This window comes from Bufo bufo, chromosome 7 (assembly GCF_905171765.1).
Source record: "Bufo bufo chromosome 7, aBufBuf1.1, whole genome shotgun sequence".
NCBI classification, from domain to species: domain Eukaryota; kingdom Metazoa; phylum Chordata; class Amphibia; order Anura; family Bufonidae; genus Bufo; species Bufo bufo.
The window spans coordinates 110,874,568-110,898,395 of NC_053395.1; the positions used below are offsets into that span (position 1 = coordinate 110,874,568).

The following is a 23,828-nucleotide window of genomic DNA, read 5'->3' on the forward strand; positions in this document are numbered from 1 at the left end:
CAGCTGACGATGGTGTAAAAGGACATCTGCGTGTCATACTGACAGTATAATTTCACTACCACAGCAGACTCCTTATGCGTGTTACTGCAAGGCACTGTGTTCTACACCACTATACAGGCTCTCTGCAGGCAGGAAATAACTTTTTTAACGCGATTAACCACGAATAAATTCGGATCGAATAGCCTAATTATACACTGTCTACAGGATTCATAAATATACACCCACTGTCTCAGTTATCTGGGACAACTAAGGCTACTTTCACACTGGCGTTCGGTGCGGATCCGTCTATCTGCACAGACGGATCCACACTGATAATGCAAACGCTTGTATCCGTTCATAACGGATCCATTTGCATTATTCATTAAAAAAAAAGTCTAAGTCAAAATGGATCCGTCTTGACTTACATTGAAAGTCAATGGGGGACGGATCAGTTTTCAATTGCACCATATTGTGTCAGTGAAAAACGGATCCGTCCCCATTGACTTACATTGTAAGTCAGGACGGATCCATTTGGCTCTTCATAGTCAGACGGTCACCAAAACGCTGCAAGCTACGTTTTAGTGACCGTCTAAAAAGCGCAATGGAGACCAAACGCAGCCAAATTGATGCATTCTGAACGGATCCTTATCCATTCAGAATGCATTGGGGCTGAACTGATCCGTTTTGGGCCACTTGTGAGAGCCCTGAAACGGATCTCACAAGCGGACCCAGAAACGCCAGTGTGAAAGTAGCCTAATCTAACTTCACCTTTCAGAAGTTCAATATTTTTGTGGCTTATCAACAAATCACAATATTGTAAGACAAGTTTAAATTATATTATAATCACTAATGTTAACAGTATTTTATTATTGTTCCTTTTTCTTCATGTACTTTTACCTATAGAAACCCCACATGGCCATGCCCCTCACATACAGTATATCTTCCTGTACTTTGGCTTTAGACGGGACATTATGTAAATGCAAATCCTTTATCCAAATCCCGAATTACCCAGTCATCATCCAATCATGTCTCAGTTACTCCCACTATATGATGTTTTTCCTCCGACATTACAAATTCCAATTCAGGTTTTTTTTGTTAGATTATTAGCAATTTTTTTTTATTTTAAACCCTTATTAACTATCCTACCCCCAGCTTAATTTATAAATCTCACTATCTTCTCCTCTACATGTGTAGTTGCCTTTAAACTAATTTAAACTGTTCTCTGACCTTCTAGCCATGCTTTCTACAAGCACAACTGTCAGATGAAGTTGTTTGTTGCAAAAGTGCTACCCCTGAACTGACATCACCATCATATGCTAACTTGTTGTTGTGTGCTAGAGCAGGACTAGCTTTTCTGACACTCTTCCCTCTATTCTCATCCAGCTAGTGGAATTATTTTACCTTACCTTTATGCTACCATTCTTCCCTTTATCTGCTTTCCATGCCATCAATTAATAGCATAACTTTTTTTTATTTTCCTATAAATGTAGCTGTATGATGGCAATTTTTTGCAAGGTGATTTGTTTTCTTCAGTGGCATTTTAGGTTACAGAAAATGCATTGACTAGTTTTTATATTCTATGGGGTGATGAATAGTAAATAATCTTTTGTAATGCTTTAACATTGTGTAGCGCTGACTGGGAATCTATTTGGTTATGGCAGATCTTGGGGCCTTTACCAGAACCTTGGCTGCCAATGGTTATTGGTACTCTGTGATCACTCAGGAATGGCACCAAGGGCTTACACAATGAGCATCAGACTTTGCACCAATCCCAGGTGAAAATATGGCTGGATATCACAGAAGCCCTTTCGCGAGTAAATTAACGGATCACTCAAGGGTTCCAAATCATACTGTGCATTTGGATGCAGTCGTACATCAAAATGACCTTATTATCTCACCAGGCAATCATTACGCCATTGTCTGTGCAGAGTTGTGGTGGAGGACAAAACAAAGACATATCCATATCATCTGTTAAATTTTGTAGCACTTTGCGAATGTATCCATTGCTGGCAACTCCTCCAGACACAACCTAAAATAATAAAACACAGTTATATTTCCTTTTACAAAAGTCACACTTTTTTAAAGGGGTTGTCTCATCATGGACAATAGGGGAATATCGCTAGGATATGCACCCATTGTGTTAGGCCTCTTTCACACGGCCGTTGCGGGAAAAGGAGTGGGTGCGTTGCGGGAACACGCACGATTTTTCCGCGCGAGTGCAAAACATTGTAATGCGTTTTGCACTCGCGTGAGAAAAATCGTGCATGTTTAGTACCCAAACCCGAACTACTTGACAGAAGTTCGTGCTTGGGATCGGGGTTGTGTAGATTGTATTATTTTCCCTTATAACATGGTTATAAGGGAAAATAATAGCATTCTGAATACAGAATGCTTAGTAAAATAGCGCTGGAGGGGTTAAAAAATAATAATAATAATTTAACTCACCTTAATCCACTTGATCGCAGTGCCGGCATATCCTTCTGTCTCCTTTGCTGAACAGGACCTGTGGTGACGTCACTCCGGTCATCACATGGTCCATCACATGATCCATCACCATGGTAAAAGATCATTTGATGGATTATGTTATGACCGGAGTGACGTCACCACAGGTCCTGTTCAGCAAAGGAGACAGACGAGATGCCGGCACCGCGATCAAGTGGACTAAGGTGAGTTAAATTATTATTATTTATTTTTAACCCCTCCAGCGCTATTGTACTATGCATTCTGTATTCAGAATGCTATTATTTTCCCTTATAACCATGTTATAAGGGAAAATAATAATGATCGGATCTCCATACCGATCGTCTCCTAGCAACCGTGCGTGAAAATCGCACCGCATCCGCACTTGCTTGCGGATGCTTGCGATTTTCACGCAACCCCATTCACTTCTATGGGGCCTGCGTTGCGTGAAAAACGCAGAATATAGAGCATGCTGCGATTTTCACGCAACGCACAAGTGACGCGTGAAAATCACCGCTCATGTGAACAGCCCCATAGAAATGAATGGGTCGGTATTCAGTGCGGGTGCAATGCGTTCAACTCACGCATTGCATCCGCGCGGAATACTCGCCCGTGTGAAAGGGGCCTTATAGGTGCGGGTCCCACCGTTGGGACCCGCACCTATATAGAGAACGAATCCCCGCAAGTGAAGGAGGGCGAACTGTGCATGCGCAGCCGCCCTCCATTCATTTTCCATGGGGCCGGCGAAAATAGATTGGCTATTTCCGCCAGCCACATAGAAATGAATGGGAGCAGGAGCCGCACATGCGCGGTACACTCCCATTCACTTCTATGGGGAGCCGACTTGGTAGTGGCCGGACCGGAGTCCTCCAGCCACCACCTTGCGGGGCTCTGTTCTCAATATAGGTGCGGACCTGCACCTATAAGACAATGGGGGCATATCCTAGCGATATGCCCCCATTGTCTATGATGAGACAACCCCTTTACATACACCATCAATTTGAAATCAATCCATTTTCATTTGTTTATTATTCACTTTCATTTAACTGTCATTGTGAGAACTTTTAGGCTGGGTTCACACGGGCGTTGCGGGAAAATGTGCAGGTGCGTTGCGGGAACACCCGCGATTTTTCTGTGCAAGTGCAAAACATTGTAATGCGTTTTGCACTCGCGTGAGAAAAATCGCGCATGTTTGGTACCCTAACCCGAACTTCTTCACAGAAGTTCGGGTTTGGGTTAGGTGTTCTGTAGATTGTATTATTTCCCCTTATAACATAGTTATAAGGGAAAATAATAGCATTCTGAATACAAAATGCATAGTAAACTAGTGCTGGAGGGGTTAAAAAAAAAATAAATAAAAAAATTAACTCACCTTAGTCCACTTGATCGCGTAGCCCGGCATCTGCTTCTGTCTCCTTTGCTAAACAGGACCTGTGGTGAGCATTAATTACAGGTAAAGGACCTTTGGTGACGTCACTCCGGTCATCACATGATCCATCACCATGGTAAAAGATCATGTGATGGATCATGTGATGACCGGAGTGACGTCACCAAAGGTCCTTTGCCTGTAATTAATGCTCACCACAGGTCCTGTTCAGCAAAGGAGACAGAAGGAGATGCCGGGCTACGCGATCAAGTGGACTAAGGTGAGTTAAATTATTATTATTATTTTTTTAACCCCTCCAGCGCTAGTTTACTATGCATTCTGTATTCAGAATGCTATTATTTTCCCTTATAACCATGTTATAAGGGAAAATAATAATGATCGGGTCTCCATCCCGATCGTCTCCCAGCAACCGTGAGTGAAAATCGCACCGCATCCGCACTTGCTTGCGGATGCTTGCGATTTTCACGCAAACCCATTCACTTCTATGGGGCCTTAGTTGCGTGAAAAATGCAGAATTTAGAGCATGCTGCGATTTTCAAGCAACGCACAAGTGATGCGTGAAAATCACCGCTCATCTGAACAGCCCCATTGAAATGAATGGGTCGGGATTCAGTGCGGGTGCAACACGTTCACCTACCGCATTGCACCCGTGCGGAAATCTCGCCCGTGTGAACGCAGCCTTAGTGGCCAGAATCACTACTGCAACCCAGGCTGCAGAGTAATAAAGTGTAGTTATTTTATGGGATTTTAGCAATCCATATATTGACTGGTAAATGGTTTTACAAGTACAGCCAATAGAAAAAATTACACCCTCTCTACTCCTGATGCTACCCCAGGAATATCCACCCAGAGTTCTCCAGACTTTCAAGGAAACTATCAGGTACTGAAATCCCTAATCACCTGAACGGTACCAAGATTGTGATGTGAACTCACTAAGAGTTCAAGAGGGGCCCGGATGTTTTTCTGGAGTGTAATAATATTACAGGTAATAGTTACTATTTACTAATTGCCTGATTGGAGCCAGGAAGTAAGTTTTTCCCCTAAAATAAGGAAAATTGGCTAAGGGTTTTTTGCCTTCCTCCGGATCAACTTTACAGAATAACAGGCTGAAATGGATGAACGTATGTCTTTTCTCAGCTTTAAAAACTATGGGGGTCATTTATGACCAGATATACGTCAATTTTGTGGTGTAGATTCTGTCGCACGCCACAGTGCGGGAGAATATGCAACTTATTCGCTGCTCACGCCAGGTCTAAAAGAGTGGCTGTGGCATGGGCGTGCCCGCAGGCCCATCTCATTTATGATTTTCTACGCCTGATTTAGATGTAGAAAATGGTCTAAATGTAAGACAGGAAGTGAGTGGCATGGCATAGAGTTCTTTCTCTTCAAACAGCTGACCGGCTGAGGTGTCAGGAGATGGCCTTTAATAAGTTAGTTGCATCTCTGGCAGTCCATGCCCCATAAACTGAAGTCTACATCAGCTACAGGCTGGCGTAAAATTCAGCTATAACTTACACTAGTCTCTGGTGTAAGTTATAGAAAGTCCAGTAGGCTGTGTGAAGCCACGCCGCTTTTGTGCCACTTTAGAAAAGTGGCGATAAGCTCAAAAAGTTGCCATGCCAAAGACATACTGATAGGGAACTTAGATTGTGAGCCCCATTGGGGACAACTTGATGTTAATGCCTGTAAAGTGCTGCGGAATATAAGTGCTTAAAATAAATAAATAATTTACAACTTTTTTACTCCACAATAGTGGCGTAAATATTTTAGTAAATATCCTTCAATGTAGTTAATAATAACAGTGGCTGTAAACTAGAACATTTAAATCAGCATTGATGTTCTACTGCTTGTTTGCTAATGCCCTGCTATTTGTGGTCTCTATATGGCTATTAATACAAAACAACTAACAAGATACAATACACTTTATTGTTCCAGAGAGAAATTTCAGTATCACAGCAGCACAATATGGACATGGATCACAGTAAACAATTGACAGTATAATCCCATACATTACTATTCATGACAGGCCAGTACAATACACCATTGGTATAACAATAATCCAACACAGTCACCTGAAGGATTTCACACTGAGGTAGTTGTCAGGGGTGGACACAGACAGCTGAGGGCCCCTGTGCAAAGAATGTACCTGGGCCTACCCCCCCCCCCCCCCCCCCCCTCCACAAACCACACATACAGACGTAAATATATGCAATAGATAAAGTGACCCCTTGCTTTTGGCCAACAATGTGTCATGCAACCAAGGATCACAGCAGACACAATGCTGCAATGCATTCTGTTAAAATGAATGGGGTACCATTGTGAACTTGAAGTTTCTTAAAATCACAATTGAAAAGTTGCAAGAAATTCATCAGGTTGGATTTTTTTGTGACCGTCAGGTCAAGCCCTCATTTACATTTACTAGTTGTGATGTATCGTAGTATCGCTGAAATCTTTGGCTGCATAATGCGTGTTGCAGCCAAATCCACCTTGTGGTGCCAGCCAAAGGGCCCATTTCGACGGCTGTGCTTTACAGTCCGCAAATTGCTGATCCACAAAACACGGAGACTGGCCATGTGCGTCCTATGATAGAAAATGCCTATTCTTGTCTGCAATTGCAGACAAAAATAGGACATGTTGTATCGTTTTTGCGGGGCTACGGAAAGGACATGGATGTGGACAACACCATGTTGTGTTGATGTGTGACGCACGCATCTTCTGCGTACCCGTTGAAATGATTGGATCCACACCCATTCTGCAAAATTGCAGAACAGATGCGGACTCCTTCATACGGCCATCTGAATGAGCCCTAACACACATACTGGACTTTCATACATGCAACCACTATTTTTCACACATCCTCACACATGCAGGCACTGTCACATACACACGGTCATACATCCTCACACATGCAGGCACTGTCACATACACACGGTCATACATCCTCACACATGCAGGCACTGTCACATACACACGGTCATACATCCTCACACATGCAGGCTCTGTCACATACACACGGTCATACATCCTCACACATGCAGGCACTGTCACATACACACTTGTACACATGCAGGCACTGTCACATACACACACTGTCATACATGCAGGAACTATTTTACACTACATTACATACAGATCCCTTCCTCACCTCCTGGCTGTATTGCTGTTTCTCGTGTCCTCAGCCAGGCTCCTCTCCCTTCTCGCAGCAGGGCTCGATCTCCACACAGCAGCAGTGGGTCCTTCATTCTTCCTCACTGATTAGCAGTGCTGGCCCATTGGAGGAGAGCCTGCCAGTGCTTTTGAGTGACAGTTTTCAGACCAATCAGCTCTCCTGGTCAGTAAGGTTGGGTCCACAAGGTCCTATTTTCAGGAAAATCGCGTAAAAATTTGTTGTTTTTTTGCCGCGATTTTGTAAAAATCAGACCCTGTGGACACAGCCTTACTGACCAGGAGTGCTGATTACACTAAAACCTGTCAGTCCCTGAGCAGCACATTATCTTTCAGTCTAAAGTTTAGGAAGGGGCCCCACTCACCAGAGGACCAGTCCAAGCTGTATGGGAAACGTTCAGCTGGGGGTCCTCTTTCACCAGACGCGTTTCAGAGATCTCGGTCTCCTTCCTCAGTGGTCAGACCACTGAGGAAGGAGACCGAGATCTCCGAAACGCGTCTGGTGAAAGAGGACCCCCAGCTGAACGTTCTCATCAATACCGGACCCTTATGTCCTAAAAGAGAGCTCTAATCAAGTTCTCCTGACGCAACACCTGACGTCTACTACAGCCCTATAAAGCTAACCTGTATTCCAGACCTGGTAATCATCCAACGACTGTGGAGGTGCCTTGGCAGATACAAGCAGCACAAGTTCTGTAGGCACGTGGTACGCCGCGGCCACAGAGATATATATAACATTAACGGGATACTACAAGCTATATAACACTACCAAGTTGCTTATGTCAGGAGCTAAATCCGGAGACAACTAACTGTGAGTAAGAGATCCAATACTCAAATACTCAACTACCCACAATGCATGAATGTAGATAGTAAGTCGGCTGACAAATTGGAACTATATAATCACAAAACAGAATCCACATCTATATGATATTGCTATTGGAGAAAGAAATACTATTTGCACATCATAAGGTGCCCTCTGCATTGTTACCTTGTGGGAGAAACTATAATCTTTACGGCACTAGACAGCATGCAATCTTTGACTAGTGCTGGATAGGACACAAATATCCAAGCTCACGTCAGACAGTGAAATTTTTGCCGATGCTGGATAAAATACAACAGATTGCGGTTCTGTATATTATACTATACTAATATTGAACTTTTTAATACTGTATTTTATACTGAATTTCTAATATTGTACTGTATAATATTAACATTTTCCGTTGTTCTCTTATATGTTTCTATTACAGTTGAGCGAACACCTGGATGTTCGGGTTCGAGAAGTTCGGCCCAAACCCGAACCCCATTGAAGTCAATGGGGACCCGAACTTTTTGGCACTAAAAAGGCTGTAAAACAGTCCAGGAAAGAGCTAGAGGGCTGCAAAAGGCAGCAACATGTAGGTAAATCCCCTGCAAACAAATGTGGATAGGGAAATTAATTAAAATAAAAATTAAATAAATAAAAATTAACCAATATCAATTGGAGAGAGGTCCCATAGCAGAGAATCTGGCTTCACATCACCCACCACTGTAACAGTCCATTGTCAGATATTTAGGCCCAGGCACCCAGGCAGAGGAGAGAGGTCCCGTAACAGAGAATCTGGCTTCATGTCAGCAGAGAATCAGTCTGCATGTCCTAGCAGAGAATCATGCTTTACGTCACCCAACACTGGAACAGTCCATGGTCACATATTTAGGCCCAGGCACCCAGGCAGAGGAGAGAGGTCCCGTAACAGAGAATCTGGCTTCATGTCAGCAGAGAATCAGTCTGCATGTCATAGCAGAGAATCATGCTTTACGTCACCAAACACTGGAACAGTCCATTGTCACATATTTAGGCCCAGGCACCGAGGCAGAGGAGAGAGGTCCCGTAACAGAGAATCTGGCTTCATGTCAGCAGAGAATCAGTCTGCATGTCCTAGCAGAGAATCATGCTTTACGTCACCCAACATTGGAACAGGCCACTGTCAGATATGTTTAGTTCCCGGCACCCAGACAGAGGAGAGAGGTCCCGTAACAGGGAATCTGGCTTCATGTCAGCAGAGAATCAGTCTTCATGTCATAGCAGAGAATCAGGCTTCACGTCACCCACCACTGGAACAGGCCACTGTCACATATTTAGGCCCAGGCACCCAGGCAGAGGAGAGAGGTCCCATAACAGAGATTCAGGCTTCATGTCAGCAGAGAATCAGTCTTCATGTCATAGCAGAGAATCAGGCTTCATGTCACCCACCACTGGAACAGGCCACTGTCAGATATTTTTAGGCCCCGGCACCCAGACAGAGGAGAGGTTCATTCAACTTTGGGTTGCCCCGCAATATAATGGTAAAATGAAAATAAAAATAGGATTGAATAAGGAAGTGCCCTGGAGTACTATAATATATTGTTAAGGGGAGGTAGTTAATGTCTAATCTGCACAAGGGTCCTGTGGGATCCATGCCTGGTTCATTTTTATGAACGTCAGCTTGTCCACATTGGCTGTAGACAGGCGGCTGCGTTTGTCTGTAATGACGCCCCCTGCCGTGCTGAATACACGTTCAGAGAAAACGCTGGCCGCCGGGCAGGCCAGCACCTCCAAGGCATAAAAGGCTAGCTCTGGCCACGTGGACAATTTGGAGACCCAGAAGTTGAATGGGGCCGAACAATCAGTCAGTACGTGGAGGGGTGTGCACAGGTACTGTTCCACCATGTTATTGAAATGTTGCCTCCTGCTAACACGTTCCGTATCAGGTGGTGGTGCAGTTAGCTGTGGCGTGGTGACAAAACTTTTACACATCTCTGCCATGCTAACCCTGCCCTCAGAGGAGCTGGCCGTGACACAGCTGCGTTGGCGACCTCTTGCTCCTCCTCTGCCTTCGCCTTGGGCTTCCACTTGTTCCCCTGTGACATTTGGGAATGCTCTCAGTAGCGCGTCTACCAACGTGCGCTTGTACTCGCGCATCTTACTATCACGCTCCAGTGCATGAAGTAAGGTGGGCACATTGTCTTTGTACCGTGGATCCAGCAGGGTGGCAACCCAGTAGTCCGCACACGTTAAAATGTGGGCAACTCTGCTGTCGTTGAGCAGGCACTGCAGCATGTAGTCGCTCATGTGTGCCAGGCTGCCCAGAGGTAAGGACAAGCTGTCCTCTGTGGGAGGCGTATCGTCATCGTCCTGCGTTTCCCCCCAGCCACGCACCAGTGATGGGCCCGAGCTGCGTTGGGTGCCAGCCCGCTGTGAACCTGCTTCATCCTCATCCTCCTCCACCTCCTCCTCATCCTCGTCCTCCAGTAGTGGGCCCTGTCTGGCCACATTTGTACCTGGCCTCTGCTGTTGCAAAAAACCTCCCTCTGAGTCACTTCGAAGAGACTGGCCTGAAAGTGCTAAAAATGACCCCTCTTCCTCCTCCTCCTCTGGGCCACCTCCTCTTCCATCATCGCCCTAAGTGTTTTCTCAAGGAGACATAGAAGTGGTATTGTAACGCTGATAACGGCGTCATCGCCACTGGCCATGTTGTTGGAGTACTCGAAACAGCGCAACAGGGCACACAGGTCTCGCATGGAGGCCCAGTCATTGGTGGTGAAGTGGTGCTGTTCCGCAGTGCGACTGACCCGTGCGTGCTGCAGCTGAAACTCCACTATGGCCTGCTGCTGCTCGCACAGTCTGTCCAGCATGTGCAAGGTGGAGATCCACCTGGTGGGCACGTCGCATATGAGGCGGTGAGCGGGAACGCTGTAGCGCAGACGGGCGAGCAGCGGCAGGATGTGAACGCCGGAAGCGCGAACAGACGGCCCGCACTTTATGCAGCAGCTCTGACATGTCGGGATAGTTGTGAATGAACTTCTGCACCACCAAATTCAGCACATGCGCCAGGCAAGGGATGTGCGTCAAACCGGCTAGTCCCAGAGCTGCAACGAGATTTCGCCCATTATCGCACACCACCAGGCCAGACTTGAGGCTCACCGGCAGCAACCACTCGTCGGTCTGTTGTTCTATACCCCGCCACAACTCCTGCGCGGTGTGGGGCCTGTCCCCCAAACATATGAGTTTCAGAACGGCCTGCTGACGTTTACCCCGGGCTGTGCTGAAGTTGGTGGTGAAGGTGTGTGGCTGACTGGATGAGCAGGTGGAAGAAGAGGAGGAGGAAGCTGAGTAGGAGGAGGAGGAGACAGGAGGCAAAGAATGTTGCCCTGCAATCCTTGGCGGCGGAAGGACGTGCGCCAAACAGCTCTCCGCCTGGGGCCCAGCCGCCACTACATTTACCCAGTGTGCAGTTAGGGAGATATAGCGTCCCTGGCCGTGCTTACTGGTCCACGTATCTGTGGTTAGGTGGACCTTGCCACAGATGGCGTTGCGCAGTGCACACTTGATTTTATTGGATACTTGGTTGTGCAGGGAAGGCACGGCTTTCTTGGAGAAGTAGTGCCGGCTGGGAACAACATACTGTGGGACAGCAAGCGACATGAGCTGTTTGAAGCTGTCTGTGTCCACCAGCCTAAATGACAGCATTTCATAGGCCAGTAGTTTAGAAATGCTGGCATTCAGGGCCAGGGATCGAGGGTGGCTAGGTGGGAATTTACGCTTTCTCTCAAATGTTTGTGAGATGGAGAGCTGAACGCTGCCGTGTGACATGGTTGAGATGCTTAGTGACGCAGGTGGTGGTGTTGGTGGTACATCCCATGTTTGCTGGGCGGCAGGTGCCAACGTTCCTCCAGAGGCGGAGGAAGAGGCCGAGGCGGCGACAGCAGCAGAAGAGGCCGAGGCGGCAGCAGCAGAAGAGGTAGCAGGGGGAGCCTGAGTGACTTCCTTGTTTTTAAGGTGTTTACTCCACTGCAGTTCATGCTTTGCATGCAGGTGCCTGGTCATGCAGGTTGTGCTAAGGTTCAGAACGTTAATGCCTCGCTTCAGGCTCTGATGGCACAGCGTGCAAACCACTCGGGTCTTGTCGTCAGCACATTGTTTGAAGAAGTGCCATGCCAGGGAACTCCTTGAAGCTGCCTTTGGGGTGCTCGGTCCCAGATGGCGGCGGTCAGTAGCAGGCGGAGTCTCTTGGCGGCGGGTGTTCTGCTTTTGCCCATTGCTCCCTCTTTGTCTTTTGCTACGCTGTTGGCTCGGTCTCACCACTGCCTCTTCCTCCGAACTGTGAAAGTCAGTGGCACGACCTTCATTCCATGTGGGGTCTAGGACCTCATCGTCCCCTGAATCGTCTTCCACCCAGTCTTGATCCCTGACCTCCTGTTCAGTCTGCACACTGCAGAAAGACGCAGCAGTTGGCACCTGTGTTTCGTCATCATCAGAGACGTGCTGAGGTGGTATTCCCATGTCCTCATCATCAGGAAACATAAGTGGTTGTGCGTTAGTGCATTCTATCTCTTCCACCCCTGGGGAAGGGCTAGGTGGATGCCCTTGGGAAACCCTGCCAGCAAAGTCTTCAAACAGCATAAGAGACTGCTGCATAACTTGAGGCTCAGACAGTTTCCCTGATATGCATGGGGGTGATGTGACAGACTGATGGGCTTGGTTTTCATGCGTCATCTGTGCGCTTTCTGCAGAAGACTGGGTGGGAGATAATGTGAACGTGCTGGATGCACTGTCGGCCACCCAATTGACTAATGCCTGTACCTGCTCAGGCCTTACCATCCTTAGAACGGCATTGGGCCCCACCAAATATGGCTGTAAATTCTGGCGGCTACTGGGACCTGAGGTAGTTGGTACACTAGGACGTGTGGCTGTGGCAGAACGGCCACGTCCTCTCCCAGCACCAGAGGGTCCACTAACACCACCACGACCATGTCCGCGTCCGCGTCCCTTACTAGATGTTTTCCTCATTGTTACCGTTCACCACAATAAGAAAAATATTATTCGGGCCAATGTATTGAATTAAAATTCAGGCCTTTTTTTACAGACACCTAACACTAAGTCTATCTGGCTATCTATTTAGGTACCATATTACACTAATACACGCACACCAGTAATGACAGATTTAGCTGAATATAAATTTGAGGCCTATTATTTAGGCGCTGGGTGACAGGTATACGTTTAATCACAGAATTAGACTTGGATCTGCACTGTAGCGTGTGTTAAGTTTTTGAGAATTACCCTATCAGCACCTTGAATCTAATATACCCTTTTAGGGATAGATTTAAAGTAGGCCTGATACAGCAGAAACCACTAATTTTGAGAATTGCAAATTTGGGAATTGTTTTTCAACCCAGAACAAAAACTGTGCTTTGACGGACAGTAAAAATAACTTGACCAGCTAAAACAGTACAGATTTGGATGAATATAAATGTGAGGCCTATTTTTTAGGCGCTGGGTGACAGGTATACGTTTAATCATAGAATTAGACTTGGATCTGCACTGTAGCGTGTGTGTGAAGTTCTTGAGAATTACCCTATCAGCACCTTGAATCTAATATACCCTTTTAGGGATAGATTTAAAGTAGGCCTGATACAGCAGAAACCACTAATTTTGAGAATTGCAAATTTGGGAATTGTTTTTCAACCCAGAACAAAAACTGTGCTTTGACGGACAGTAAAAATGACTTGACCAGCTAAAACAGTACAGATTTGGATGAATATAAATGTGAGGCCTATTTTTTAGGCGCTGGGTGACAGGTATACGTTTAATCACGGAATTAGACTTGGATCTGCACTGTAGCGTGTGTGTTAAGTTTTTGAGAATTACCCTATCAGCACCTTGAATCTAATATACCCTTTTAGGGATAGATTTAAAGTAGGCCTGATACAGCAGAAACCACTAATTTTGAGAATTGCAAATTTGGGAATTGTTTTTCAACCCAGAACAAAAACTGTGCTTTGACGGACAGTAAAAATAACTTGACCAGCTAAAGCAGTAATGACAGATTTGGATTAATATAAATGTGAGGCCTATTTTTTAGGCGCTGGGTGACAGGCTCAACTTGCCCCTGATGTAGTATATGGCCAAAAAATAACCACACTATTGATGGTTAAATGCACTTTGTGACAGGCTCAACTTGCCCCTGATGTAGTATATGGCCAAAAAATAACCACACTATTGATGGTTAAATGCACTTGATGAAAGCTTGACCCTGATGTAGGATATAGCAAAAAATAACCACACTATTGATGGTTAAATGTACTTGGGTGACAAGGTCAGCTTGCCCCTGATGTAGTATATGGCCAAAAAATAACCACACTATTGATGGTTAAATGCACTTGATGAAAGCTTGACCCTGATGTAGGATATAGCAAAAAATAACCACACTATTGATGGTTAAATGCACTTGGGTGACAAGGTCAGCTTGCCCCTGATGTAGTATATGGCCAAAAAATAACCACACTATTGATGGTTAAATGCACTTGATGAAAGCTTGACCCTGATGTAGGATATAGCTAAAAATAACCACACTATTGATGGTTAAATGTACTTGGTGGCAGCTTGTGCTGGCGCACAAGCAAGCCACAAAATGGCCGCCGATCACCCCAGAAAAAAGTGACTGAAAAACGCTCTGGGCACCCTAAAAACACTGAGCAATTGAATAGCAGCAGATCAATGATCCACAGCTGTAGATCGATCACTGAATGAAGTCTTTTGGAGGAGTTACTCACTGCCTAATCTCGCCCTAACGTCGCAGCTGCAACCTCTCCCTACACTTGTATCAGCAGAGTGACGTGCAGCGCTACGTGACCCAAGCTTATATAGAGTCTGGGTCACATGCTGCACTGGCCAATCACAGCCATGCCAATAGTAGGCAAGGCTGTGATGGCCTTTTGGAGGAAGTAGTATGATGCTTGTTGATTGGCTGCTTTGCATCCTTTCAAAAAGCGCCAAGAAAGCGCCGAACACCGAACCCAGACTTTTACGAAAATGTTCGGGTTCGGGTCCGTGTCACGGACACCCCAAAATTATATACAGTTCGGGTTCGCTCATCCCTAATCTTGAACTATTCAACTGTGGTTAAAACTTTAACAGACATGACTTGGTCAGAGGCGGCATTACAAGCCTTTTCTGCTGTGAAGGAATGTTTTGCTTCAGCCCCTATTCTGGTGCAACCGGACGTGTCTCAGCCATTCATTGTAGAGGTTGACGCATCCGAGGTAGGGGTGGGAGCAGTTTTGTCACAAGGTCCTTCACCTAGTAAATGGCACCCATGTGCTATTTTCTCTAAAAAACTCTAAACTGCTAAAATAAATTATGGGTGGGTAATAGGGAATTGCTGGCCATTAAGTTGGCTTTATCCTATTACGGTAATTACTGATCACAAAAATCTGGCTTACCTTGAGTCGGCTAAACGACTGAATCCAAGGCAGGCCAGATGGTCGCTGTTTTTCACCAGATTTGACTTCATTGTCACCTACCACCCTGGGGTTGAGAAAGTCAAGGCGGATGCTTTGTCACGTCGCTTTCCTGCGGGGGGGGGGGGGGGGGGGGGGGTGATTCTAAAGATCCTAGTCTATTTTGTCTAAAGGGGTAGTCATATCTGCCCTATATCCTGATCTTGAGGCTAAGGTGTTGGAGGCCCAAGAGGATGCACCGGACTCTTGTCCTCCAGGGAAATGGTTTGTTCCTTCAGATTTACGTCATAAGGTATTCACTGTACTGTCTTGGCTGGACACCCTGGAAGTAGATCCACTGTCGAGCTCATCTCGTGCAGATTTTGGTGGCCGTGGCTGCGTAAGTGTGTTGAGGACTATGTGTCAGTCTGTTGTACCTGTGCTCGTGCTAAGGTGACACATACTCGGCCTTCTGGATCTCTTCTTCCGTTACCCATCCCGTCCAGACCTTGTACGCATTTGTCCATGGACTTTATCACGGATTTACCGAATTCTTCGGGAAAAAACGTGATCCTGGTGGTAGTTGATCGGGTTAGCAAAATGGCGCATTTTATAGCATTGCCGGCTCTACCTAATGCCAAGACTCTTGCACAGGTGTTTGTTGATAACATCATGAAACTACATGGCATTCCCTCTGATGCAGTGTCTGATCGGGGAACTCAGTTTGTTTACAGATTCTGGAAAGTATTCTGTACTCGACTGGGAGTACAATTGTCTTTTTCTTCGGCTTTTCAGCTTCAGTCGAATGGACAGACGGAGCGCACCAATCAGAATCTGGAGACTTACTTGAGATGTTTTGTTTCGGAGAACCAGGAGGAGTGGTCTTCATTCTTGTCGTTAGCTGAGTTTTCCATTAATAACCGTAGACAGGAGTCCACTCAAATTTCCGATATTTCTGAGGAGGAAAGATTTTCCTCTTCTTTGTATTCGATTTGGCAGAAAATTCTAAATAACCTGAAAAAGATGGGCAACAGGTATAAGCGTGTGGCTGACAGGAGACGTATGAATGGTACTGAGAGTGGGTGATTCTGTGTGGCTGTCCACAAGAAACATTAAGCTTAAGGTATCTTCTTGGAAGTTGGGCCCAAGATTTATTGGTCCATATAAAATCACTGGCATTGTTATCCCTGTAGCCTTCCATCTTGAACATCCTCAGGCTTTGAAAATTCATAACGTATTTCATAAGGTGGGGGGTTGAGTCAGCACAACCTGCCTGCAGGTGCAGATCACTATGGCGAAATACATATACAAACGGAAAATGCAAATGTGATCGCACACTACATCCAGCACTCTGCCCTCCATGCTGGATGAGACATTGGTTTATATTTTGGCCAAAGCATAGTAAGCCACTCACCGCGTCAAGGTCGTCTCAATTGAGTGGTCCCTAACTCTTGTTCCTACCTGTTCATGGGCCATGACAGCCACATAAAATCCAGGGAATGTAGGTCAGCATGCAAGCCAAGTACACTTTGCTTGTAACCCCGTCCGGTGCCATTACAGCTTTCATCGGATCCAGGGATGCAAGTACCAACATGCATGCTGAACCCACCATATACTTCTCCTGGAGCCAGATGGCTAATGGTAGGTTCTATACAAGCAGACTCAGTTTTATACTGACTTTAAAACCAGCCTCAAGGACATTGCACACCTGACCAGTTAATCTGTCCTTGAGGCTGGTTTTAAAGTCAGTATAAACACGAATGCCCTGTCCCGGGTATACTGTCTGGCAAGTGTTCACTCCCTTAGGGTTGAACAAAGGATGGAGGTATGTAGGAAGGCGCAAGGGTCCGTCGTTAACGTAAGTTATGTGTTCCTGGCCTCGGTGGAGTAAGAGCCAGTTTTCATGTGTCAGCAGCAGTTGCTGTTTGACACCTAGCTATTTAGTATAGCTGTATAGCTGATCCGGGACGGCTCTTACTAGGAGTAGTCAAAGTGCTGGGTGGGTGACTACTCCCCACGTTCCAGGCCGGGTCTTGACTGGCCTATAAAAAAACAAGCCGGCAGTGTCAGCTGGGTGTGATTACCTCTCTCTCTGACAGAGGAGCTCTGGCATTTGCTGGATTGGGATCTGAGCTGTGTGCTAGGCTGGAGGCCTGAGTTTGGGAGGTCTGCTCTCGCATGAGCAATGCCGATCAGGTGTGAATTAACACCTAGGATAACAGGTGACTGTGTTGCTGTATGAACTGTCTAGGTGTGAACGAACACCAAAACTGATGTTGCCATAAGTGTGAATAAAACACTGAAGTTTTTTTGAGTTACAAACTGGTCTTTGCCTCTATACTGCGTCCGCTTGTCCAGTCTACCAGAGCGAATCCCCACAACACTAACACAAACATGTCAGGAGAGGAGAAATTTAAAAGCCATTTTTCAAGAAAATCTCCAAAACTGCCTTTTTTAAAGGACCAATTCAGTTCTGAAGTGACTTTGAGGGATTTACATAATAGAAAACATCCATTAATCCCCCCATTTTAGAAACTACACCCCTCAAATTATTCACAGATTTTAGGAACTTGGCACTTTAGGAAAGTGTTCTACAGGAATTTCAGTTCATTATTCCTATAACACAGCAAGAGTTAACAGCAAAAAAAAATATAAAACTCAATATATATTACCTTAATTCTGCAGTTTACAAAAAAACATATGTGGTTGAAGACTGCTCTGTAGGTACAAAGCAGGGGTCAGAAGGGAATGAGTGCCATATGGTTTTTGGGTGCTATGTTGCATTTAAAGAGACCATGAGATACCCCTACAGTGGACCTCATTTTGGAAACCACATCCAGCAAGGAATGTTTTAATGTAATGAGTACTTTGCCCCAACAGGCTTTTTTTATATAGAATTTAAAAACACTTGGCTGTGAAAGTTAAAAATTACATAAAAAAAAACCTTTAGCTTTAGTCCCACATTTTCCATTTATACAAGGAGTAACAGGAGAAAATTACCCACAATTTGTTATTTATTTATCCGTCCTGAATACAGCAACACACCATATTTGGCCATAAACTGCTGTATGGGCATTTGGATTTTGGAGGGCAGATTTCACTATAATAGGTTTTCGGTGCCATGTCACATTTGAAGAGAAACCCTGAGGTATCCCGACAGTTGTAACCACAAGGAAGTTACGCCATTTTGGAAACCATACCCCTCAAGGAATCTTTCAAGTGGTAAACTTATTTTACTCACTTATGTAGCACTTACATATTCTGCAGCGCTTTATAGTAATTATCATCTTTCACTATCCCCACTGCGACTCACAATTTAAGCTCTCTATCAGTATATCTTTGGCATGTGGGAGATAACTGGAGTACCCAGAAGAAAACTACTCCAACACATGGAGAACATACAAATTCTATGAAGATGTTGGTCATATTCAAACCTACAGTAGGACCCCAGCACTGCAAGGCGCTAAAGGCCACCATGCTGCCCTTGTATAGTGAGAATTTTGACCCCACTGTTTCCAGAAATGAAAGTGTAGTGAATTGTGAAAAGTGAACATGTAAGCTGTATGGAGTATATCAGAGTGTAGTAAAGTGGTAAAATGACTGGGACCTTAGGAGCGCGCAGAATCATCAAATAATGCATGTGCAGAAACTCCCATCCCACCACCTTGTATCTGCGTTGCAATGGAATAATGAATTAAGCCAGCAAATGAGGCAATATAATTACTAAGTTCCTTGTATTAATTTTGTCTACGTGATAAATGGTATTTGCTGAAGTGAGACAACCCCCTTTAAGCATTATACAATGCCATCTGTATAATTTTCATAGCCAGCTTTTTCTACCACACCTTTGTTTTCCACATGGCATTGCACAGCTTTTGCACTTCATCTGAAAGATCAACCACTACCATGTGAGTATTGTAGTCCATGATGCAGTCTGGCTTGGGGGTAGTGGTACCTCATATTGAAGCAAGGGAGCCACTGTTACTGTGAACTGTGGTCAGTACAAGGACATCCCTCTTGACTGAGCAGGGATGTAGGGTGCCCTTTGATTTTTGCGTACCATGCCACAAGCTACTGTACCTCTGGAACTTAGGGACTTAAATAGTGTTATGCTGGTGTAATAGTTAGAGGTGGTAAACCTTGTCCAGCAGTGGGTGCACTAAGTCCCACACTATTTTCCAACTAACTCTTTACCCTCCCTTTAAAGTGTCTAAGGGACACAGATGTTTTTTTCTGGGATGTACACCTCAGCAAACTTGGTGCGAAAGTGGTCGAGGACTAGCCGAATCTTAAATAGATGTTCAAATCTCGGATCACTTAGGTTCCGTCATTGCACATCATCATTATAATGCAAAAATGTCTTAATTGCTTTAATTTGTTGCAGGGTAATGACCATACTGTAAATTAGAGTGTGGTACAAAATATCTGTACTCCAATACTGTTTCAATTCCGTTTTTTTTTGCTTTTTTTTTTTACAAGGCTTATATGCAGCAAGAGCCCAAATGTCCTCATCTCTGCTATCTTTCCTGGGTCCACCTCAGTGGTTGAGCAAATGATGTTGGATGTTGGGCAATAAATTGCTGGGCATATAAATTAGTTTGGGCCACCCAGTGGCACCCCAATTATTGCGCCCCTTTTTCTTTTACAGATAATGTAGTAGATGTCAACTGCAGTCCTATGTAACACCACACATAACACAGTACAGATAATCTAGAAGATGGATGGGAGGCTCTAGAATTCAGATCACATACAGTGTGGCCTGAAGTCCTCCCCCCCAACCCTACCATGAAAAAAATATACAGTAGAATACAGCACCACACCTCTTACATCAAGTCACGTTTCCTCTGAGGTACTATCACGGTCGGCGTGACTATCACATACGTGACACAGAGGGAGGGAACGAGGAAGGCCCTGCCCAAGTGAGAGGGAAGGTGGTGACCCCTGACTCACCTTGCGGCTGGCTCCTGGCTGCCCTGACGTCCCTAGACGGGTTCCTCACCCGTACGCCGATCACGTGCCTAAAGCCCTGGCTTTCCCTAAGCTGAGCCCTAGATAGTGAACAGGGCGGTGGGAACACTAGTCCGCACCACTAGCTCTAAGGGAAAACACCAAGGGGAGGACAGACAACACAGACTCAACATATAATCCCAGGTGGGCGACAACAGGAGACAACAACAAGCCCAACAGGGATCCGGAGGGTAGCACTCTGGAACGACAACCAGGATTCACAACTCCAGTGGGTCAGTATAGATGTCCAGGCAGGAAGCTCTATAACTGGCAACTAGAGAAGTGTGAGGGGAGAATATAAGGAGGTTGGGAGTGGCAGATAAGAAACAGCTGAGGAGGAGAAGCTACGGATCCCTGAGTGAGACAAAAAGGATAGCAAGGCAAACACAGAAAACAATCACTAAGAAACAACGTGATCTTTAGATATAGAGCGCGCAGCCACCCGCTGCGACTTCCTGACCCCGGGTATAACGGAGTCAGACGTGGCTCTTGATACCCTCGTGACAGTACCCCCCCTTTCACGAGGGGCCTCCGGACACTCAGGACCAGGTCTCTCCGGATGAGAGGCATGGAAAGCCTGAATTAACCTGTTGGCGTTTACCTCTGACGCTGGAACCCACATTCTTTCCTCGGGACCGTAACCCCTCCAATGCACCAGATACTGAAGAGAGCGGCGGACCCGACGAGAATCAACAATTCTGGCTATTTGAAACTCCAGATTACCAGCCACAATAACAGGAGGAGGTGGCAGCGGTGATGGTTCTAGAGGTGGAACATACTTCTTGAGTAACGATTTATGGAAGACGTTATGGATCTTAAAAGTCTGAGGTAGCTCCAGGCTAAAAGCCACAGGGTTAATGACGGCTACTATTTTATAGGGACCAATGAACCTAGGGCCCAGTTTCCAAGAGGGAACCTTCAACTTAATATTCCTAGTAGACAACCACACATAGTCATTCACTCCTAGGTCCGGACCTGGTGACCGTTTCTTATCGGCCATGCATTTATATTTACCACTCATCTTTTTCAAGTTAACGGTAAATATGATGACCACAACTCTTGGTTTTCAGACACAAAACACCTTAAATATGTTTCTAGGTTTTGGTTGGTACACTCAGTCTGTCCATTCGACTGAGGATGGAAAGCTGAGGAAAAGGACAAGTGTACCCCCAAACGGGAACAAAAAGCTTTCCAAAACTTAGAAATAAACTGGGTTCCCCGATCCGAAACCACATCGGAAGGGACCCCGTGAAGCTTCACGATTTCACTGATAATCACCTGAGCAAGAGTTTTAGCATTAGGAAGTGCGGGTAGAGCAATAAAGTGTACCATTTTGCTAAACCTGTCTACTACTACCAAGATAACTGTTTTACCCGCCGACAACGGTAAGTCAGTGATGAAATCCATTGACAGATGTGTCCATGGCCTATTGGGGATGAAAAGTGGCAATAAAGACCCTGCTGGACGTGTATGAGAGACTTTCGCTCGTGCACAAGTAGAGCAAGTAGACACGAAATCCATTACATCCTGACGCAACCTTGGCCACCAAAAACGACGAGATAATAGCTCCAAGGTTGCTTTACTACCCGGGTGCCCAGCAAGTGCCGAATTATGATGTTCTTTTAATAATTCAAGACGCAGGTTTAACGGTACAAACAATTTCTCTGAGGGGCAAGAGGCCGGGGCGCCCCTCTGGGCCTCTAACACCTTTCCCTCTAGAACAGAGTGTACAGCAGAGACAACCACTCCTCTTTGTAAAATAGGTACCGGATCACTAACATTACCCCCTCCAGGGAAACTACGAGATAATGCGTCTGCCTTGGTATTTTTTGCCCCAGGACGATAGGTGATTACAAAGTTAAATCTGGTAAAGAATAGCGACCACCTAGCTTGTCTAGGGGTGAGACGCTTAGCCGATTCTAGGTACAGAAGGTTTTTGTGATCCGTAATCACCGTGACGGGGTGGATTGCTCCCTCTAAGAAGTGACGCCACTCTTCAAGCGCCAGTTTAATCGCCAACAGTTCCCTATTTCCAATATCATAATTCTTCTCTGCAGAAGATAATTTTTTGGAAAAGAAAGCGCAAGGACGCCATTTGCCAGGAGACGGACCCTGAGACAATACAGCCCCCACTCCCACCTCTGACGCATCTACCTCAACAATAAAAGGCTGGGAGACATCAGGTTGAATTAGAACAGGTGCCGAGGTAAACCTCTCCTTTAGAGAGGAAAATGCATTTTTAGCGGCGTCAGACCATTTGGAAAAATCAGTCCCCTTCCTAGTCATGTCGGTAAGGGGTTTAACGATCACTGAATAATTTTTAATGAACTTTCTATAGAAATTTGCGAAACCCAAAAACCGTTGTAGGGCTTTAAGGTTCTCAGGAAGATCCCAATCTAAAATTGCCTGGACCTTCCCAGGATCCATGCGGAAACCTGAAGCAGATAATAGATATCCCAGGAACTGTAATTCCTGAACGGCGAAGACACATTTTTCAATTTTCGCATATAATTTATTCGTCCGTAGGACCTGCAGTACTTGCCTGACATGCACCTCATGTGTTTTCAGATCAGCCGAATAAATTAAGATATCATCTAGGTATATGACTACAAACCTGCCGATGAGATGACTAAAAATATCATTAACGAAATGTTGGAAGACAGCAGGGGCATTGGTCAGACCGAAAGGCATAACTAGATTTTCATAATGCCCCTCAGGGGTGTTAAAAGCTGTCTTCCACTCATCCCCTTCCTTGATACGAATCAGATTGTAGGCCCCCCTAAGATCAAGTTTGGAGAACCACCTAGCACCCGCAATCTGATTAAAAAGGTCAGGAATGAGAGGAAGAGGGTATGGGTCTCGGATGGTTATCTGGTTTAACTCACGGAAATCTAGGCAAGGACGCAGGCCCCCATCTTTCTTTTTAACAAAGAAAAACCCTGCAGCCACGGGTGAAGAAGAGGGTCTGATGTGCCCCTTAGCCAGACTCTCGGAGATATAATCTTTCATGGCTTGTCTCTCGGGACCCGAAAGATTATACAACCTGGACTTGGGTAATTTTGCACCGGGTATCAGGTTAACCGGGCAATCATAAGGACGATGAGGTGGTAGCTTCTGACAGCCCTTTTCAGAAAAAACGTCCTCAAAGTCCGAAATAAATGTAGGTAGGGGAGCTATGGAGGCGATTAAGCAATTGTTATTTAAGCAATTCTCTCTGCAATGCTCACTCCACTCCAATATCTCCCTGGCCTGCCAATCCACCACTGGATTGTGCGCTACCAACCAGGGAAGACCCAATACCACCGGAGAGGGAAGGCCCTCCAGAACGTAACATGAAAGACACTCATTATGGTGGTCCCCTACCCGAAGGTGTAAATTATGAACAATGTGGGTGAGGTTTCTCTGAGACAGAGGAGCAGAATCTATAGCGAATACGGGAATAGGTCTCTGCAGCGTACAGAGAGACAAACCCATAGTGCGGGCAAAATGGGCATCAATCACGTTTACCCCTGCTCCACTGTCTAGAAAAAAAGAAATAGACTCCGTCTTAACACCAAAAACAATGACCGCTGGTAACACAAATTGAGATGTTCGT

At 45.5% G+C, this 23,828-nt stretch overlaps 1 protein-coding gene across 2 annotated transcripts in view; it reads right to left on the reverse strand.

The window, feature by feature from the left end:
• OSGEPL1 (O-sialoglycoprotein endopeptidase like 1) overlaps window positions 1–23,828 on the reverse strand; it is a 496,422-nt gene that overhangs the window by 150,428 nt on the left and 322,166 nt on the right. For both annotated transcript variants that reach the window (XM_040440619.1, XM_040440618.1), the window contains exon 5: window positions 1,878–2,008. In XM_040440619.1, the coding sequence (XP_040296553.1) occupies window positions 1,878–2,008 (131 nt within the window). The remainder of the gene's footprint in view (window positions 1–1,877; window positions 2,009–23,828) is intronic.